Source organism: Sorex fumeus, unplaced genomic scaffold, assembly GCF_029834395.1.
Source record: "Sorex fumeus unplaced genomic scaffold, SorFum_2.1 ptg000048l, whole genome shotgun sequence".
Lineage (NCBI taxonomy): Eukaryota > Metazoa > Chordata > Mammalia > Eulipotyphla > Soricidae > Sorex > Sorex fumeus.
In genome coordinates, this window is record NW_026606105.1 from 2,775,006 (window position 1) to 2,780,779 (window position 5,774).

The following is a 5,774-nucleotide window of genomic DNA, read 5'->3' on the forward strand; positions in this document are numbered from 1 at the left end:
GGAGGGAAACTAGGTACATTGGTGGTGGGAAATGTACGCTGGTGAAGGGATAGGTATTTGAACATTGTATGACAGAAAAACAATCATGACCAACCTTGTAACTGTATCTCATGGTGAGTCCATTAAAAAATATTATTTCGGAGTTGCCTGGGCTAGAGTGATAATCAGTCTGTCACTCTCCTTCCGTTATTCATCAATTTGCTCGAGCGGGCCCAGTAACATCTCCAGTGTGAGACTTGTCACTGTGTTTGGCATATCGAAAAAGTCATGGGTAGCTTGCCAGGCTTTGCCGTGCAGATGAGATACTCCCGGTAGTTCTCCGAGAGGGGAGGAGGAATCAAACTTGGGTCAGCCATGTAGGCCGCATGCAAGGCAAATGCCCAACCCATTGTGCTATCGCTCCAGCCCGGAGTGATAATACAGCAGGTTATCACTCTTGCCTTGCCTGTGCAGACCCCAGCTTCCATCCTGGTATTCCTTATACCTGGTATTCCCTGAGCCCCACCAGGAAGTGATTTCCTAATGCAGAGCCACGAACAGTCCTGAGCACGTCCAAAACAAATAACCCCAGATCAAATAATAATAATAATAATAATAATAATAATAATAATAATCCGGCAAGCTACCGAGAGTATTCGATATGCCAGACACAGTAACAACAAAGTCTCCAATGGAGACGTTACTGGGCCCGCTCGAGCAAATAATAATAATAATCTGTCACTGTCATTGTCCTCCCGTTTTTCATCAATTTGCTCAAGCGGGCCCAGTAATGTCTCCATTGTGAGACTTGTTGTTACTGTGTTTGGTATCTCAAATACATCACGGGGAGGTTTCCAGGTTGTGCCGTGCGGGTGAGATACTCTCGGTAGCTTGCCGGGCTCTCCGAGAGGGGTGGGGGAATAATAATAATAATAATAATAATAATAATAATAATAATAAATAACAGAACAGCTTATCTTTTACTTTTCCAGCAGGTGGCACTATGACTTCATAGATTTTTTTCATTGCTTCTGCTGCGTTAAGCACAGCAGGCAAATAGACCCATTTTTGGCTCAACTGGGTAAAGGAAGGGCAGAAGAAGGCCAGCTACTTTCGTGGGCAACTTGCTGTGGGAGGTCTAGTATCTTGAACGTGGTCCCCTTATCATTCCATTGTGGAGTTCAGATCAGAGCTTTGACAATTTACCTGCTATTGACATACTTCAGGACCCCTGCAAATCCTACGAGTTGGGGGAATGTCATAGTGGAGAGCACTAGAGAAAGTGCCAGACAGCTGGTAAAGAGTTCCTCAGCTCTTTTGATTTTTTCCTTTACCGGGGCCAGGGGGGAAATGCTGGATCTTTATAGTATCTCTATTTTTCCTTTCCACTGTTGTTTCTGAGTTGCCCAGATGGGCCCTTGCACTCATCCTCCTATACTTACCACCAGTCACACCCATGTTGGACCCTCTCAGAATGCTTTGGGAAATTGTGCTGTTTTCTCAGGAGCTTGGCCTGTTGAAATGTCATGGCGGTGCTGTGGAATTTCCTTCCTGTGTCTGGATAACTGGCCCTCTCGTGGGCAAAGGTAAGGATGTCTTAGGTCAACATCTTGCTAAAGTCCAAAGTATGGATTCTGAATCTTTACTGCTTTATTTCTTTCTACATCCAGGTGCACTGCTTACAGTGTAGAAATTAGGAAAGGGTTGTAAGTGCCAAATGCTTGGTGAAATCTTGTGGAAATATTGTTTTAGGGCTTTCCTATGTTCCAACACCATGTAGGCCTATCTAGTATGAGATAAAATCAGAACTAAAAATAAATATTATTTTTAAATTTACTCACTGTAATTTACAAAGTCATTGACAACAAAATTCCAGGGATTTAATATCTTAATTATAAACCCACCACCAAGCGCAGTGTCTCTCCATCAATGACCAAGTTTCCTTTCTTCTCCCCTCCCTGCTCCTTAGAAAACTCATGAAAAATATTAATCATTATACTTTAGGTCACATGCACAGATTTGTGTTCACACTTGTGGTTTTGTGGCTTCACTTCCACATCACTGAAATTACCAAGACTCTAGACCCTCACGTTAAAAGCAGAAATTATTGAAAATCGTCTTATAGATATTTGTAAAGTTTATCCTCTCTTTTTCTTTGTGTTTCAATAAAGTAAGTAAGTAAAGGCCCTCCTGTTGATCATCGATTTGCTTGAGCGGGCCCAGTAAGTCTCCATTGGGGACTTTGTTGTTACTGTGTTTGGCATATTGAATACATCATGGGTAGCTTGCCAGGCTTTGCCGTGCGGGCGAGATACTCTCGGAAGCTTGCTGGGCTCTCCGAGAGGGGCGGAGGAATCGAACTCGGGTTGGCCATGTTGGCTTCGTGCAAGGCAAACGCCCTACCGCTGTGCTATCACTCCAGCCCTTTGTGTTTCAATGATTATATTAATATATAAGTATATCTTTGATCCACTTTGAGTTGATTTTAGTGACTTTTGAGACCAGATTGGAACATAAAAGTTACAATGAGGAAAATATAGACAGAGTGTTTCAAGATCTGGACCTTAAAGGAGTCTTCAATGATACAATACCATTGGCAAAGGAAAAACAATAAAAAATAAACAAATGGAACACATCAAATTAAAAGTTTCTGCATAGCAAAAGTAACAGACTAAAATTAAAAGACAGCTAACTGCATGGGAGAAAATATTTGCATTTAACACATTAGATGTGTTGCATAGGTTGATATGCATTCAACAACACATCCAAAGGCTGGTATACAGGATGTATTAAGTACTCACAAAGATCAACCCTCTAAAATTAAAATACCGATCAAAAAATGGGCAGAGGAAATGAACAGGGACTTCTCTGAGAAGACCAGTGGATGGCCAATTGGTACATTAAAATGTTCATCTTTACTTATTAAAGGAATCCAAATCAAGGCAACAATGACATATTATCTCACACCAGTGACAATGGCACCTATCAAACATACTGGGAACAATCCATGTTGGTGAGGTTGCAATGAAAAAGAACTCTGATCCACTACTGGTGGAAATGAGTGATTCAAACTTTACAGAAGATTTCTATAAAGATTAATTTGGAGATTTCTCCACAAACTAAGAATGGAGATGTTGTATGACCCAATAATTCAATGTCTGGTATCTACCTCAAGACCTCAAAAGCATTTATTCAAAAGAATGTCTGAAAATCATTATTCACTGCAACACTTAGTACAATAACAAAGAGATGGAATCAACTTAGATGTCCAGTGATAGGGATCATGAAGATGTGGTATATATACACAATAGAATACTCCAAATCCATAAAGAATGCAGTTAGCTGTGATGCGGATAGAACTGGAAGATACTGTGTTTAATGATGTAACCCAGAAAAGAAAGACAAACAAGATGCTCTCATTTACATGTGGTATTTAGAATAACTGCATGAGGAAATGCAATGTTTTAAAGGAAGATACTCAGATCACCCTTGATTCCAGAGTATAGGGGAAATAAAAAGAAGGAAAGAAATTGAGGGGGCAGAAGAAAAGAAAGATGGGAAGCAATTATTTTTGCCATTTTACACTAATTGTTATAGAAGGTGATTCATTAATTGGAAATAAATGTTGAGGGGATTTGGGTACATGGGTGGTGTAAAGGGGTGGTATAACTAAATATATAAATCACCAACACTGAAAACATGAGATCCACATTTCAACAACCAAACTTAAAAAGGCATCTGTCAAGAGGGTAGGCTGGGGTTAAATACTTGGGAGAGTGGTAAAATTTGCCTGTTCACTCAGGTGAGTGATTCAGATTTCACTGCAACTGGGAGTGACTTCCCTTACCTAACACTCGCCCCAGGGCGCCCTTGACCTCTGCATTCCTCAGGCTGTAGATCAGAGGGTTCAACATAGGGTTGAAAAAACTGTAAAACAGGAAGAGGATCTTCTGCTGCTCCTCAGGATGGCGGGATTTGGGGGCCAAGTACATGACTATGGCACTGCCAAAGAAGAGCCCCACCACGCAGAGGTGGGAGGAGCAGGTGGAGAAGGCCTTCCTGCGGCCCTCCCCTGACTGGGTCCTGAGGATGGCCATGAGGATGTGCCCGTAGGACACCAGCACCAGGCTGAGGGGCCCCACTAGGATGAAGACACAGGCAACGAAGATGACGATTTTGTTGAGTGTGGTGTCAGCGCAGGCCAATCCTGAGGACAGACAGAATCTCACAGAAGAAGTGATTGATCTCATGAGGCCCACAGAAGGGTAGCCTCAGGATGAGAGACACGTGGACCAGAGCTAGAAGGGAGCCGCAGAGCCAGGAGGCGACCACCAGAGAGATGCAGAGTCTCCAGCTCATGATGATGGAGTAGCGGAGGGGGTGGCAGATGTCCACGTACCGATTATAGGACATCACCACCAGAAGAAGACATTCTGTGGCTGCAAATGTTAGAAAGAGAAAAGTCTGCGTGACGCAGCCGGCAAAGGAGATGGGCTTGGCTGGATCCAGGAGGTTGACCAGCATCTGGGGCACCGTGTTGCAGGCGTAGGCGATGTCCACGATGGCCAGGTGGGACAGGAAGAAGTACATGGGGGTGTGCAGTCTGGAGTCCAGGGAGATGAGCCCCAGGATGACCCCGTTCCCCAGTAGGGTGATGATGTAGAACAGAGAGATGAGTCCAGAAAGGAAAGTCTGAATCTTTGGACCAAGACCAAATCCCAGTAGGATAAACTCTGTAACCGTTGTCTGATTTTCCTTCATTTCACTATTACAGAGACAACCAGAATGTGATGTGATAATATTTCCAAACCTTATTTTCTTAAATGCTTATAAAACTCAAATGCCTCAAAAATTATCAAAAACAAAGAATTCAGTTATTTTTAAGAAAGAGGAAACAGAAGAAGGGGTGTAAGATGTAGATGTAATATATAAAATCTAATCTATGTTATATATTTAAGTGTTGCCCATTAAGTGTTAAATAAACTGACTTCAATTTTTTTATAGAACAGTAATATGTCAACAATGAATACCTACCTAGAACCATTGACACTGATAAAATTCAGAAATATGAAGAGGCAGAGAAATATTAAAGAGGACAGGGTTCTCGCCTTGCATCGGGCCATCCTGGGCTTAATTTCTGACATCCCATCTGGTCCACAGAGCACTGCCTGGGATTAGGAATGCACTGCAAGGAGAGATCCCTGCGTACAGTGCTAGGAGTCAGGTCTGAGAATTGCTGAGTATGGCTCCCAAAACAAACAAACAAACAAAACACTCTAAAATAGAATATTAATAATATTATTAAAATGTAGATCATTTTATAGCTGTGTATGTCTAGATATGTAAGACATTGTATTGCTATACTAATCAGATATGGAAGGATTGGACAAATGAGAATAGTCCTGAGCAATTAAACAATTTTAATTCAATAGCATTTATGACTAATTTCTTGATAGTAATTAAATCTTAAACAGAAAATAGAGAGTATTTGATACAACATTAAAGGAAGCAAATAAAAAATCCATCATTTTTATCACAGGTTTTTGGCTAGGTAGTAGAAAAAAGAGAATATAGGTACCAAAAATTGTGTACTTTTATGATACCTACACAGTACATTTGAGTGTATAGAAAATATGCATTATTATCTTGTGTAATAGAAACCAACTAACATTTAGAAATTTGGAAACTGATCTCTAGAATGATTGATCTATCACTGTATATTTTTCAGTTTCCCAGAGTTTAGGGAAATGTGTTTTTCATCAAGAAGATTTAATCATAATTTTGTGTGAACAGGT

General features: G+C 41.1%; 1 protein-coding gene across 1 annotated transcript; it reads right to left on the bottom strand.

Moving 5' to 3' along the window:
- Positions 1–3,797: 3,797 nt before the first annotated feature.
- LOC130032456 (olfactory receptor 2A1/2A42-like) lies at positions 3,798–4,740 on the bottom strand. The gene is given in 2 exon segments (XM_056124013.1): positions 3,798–4,184; positions 4,186–4,740. Coding segments are annotated over 2 exon segments (942 nt in total).
- Positions 4,741–5,774: the final 1,034 nt, after the last annotated feature.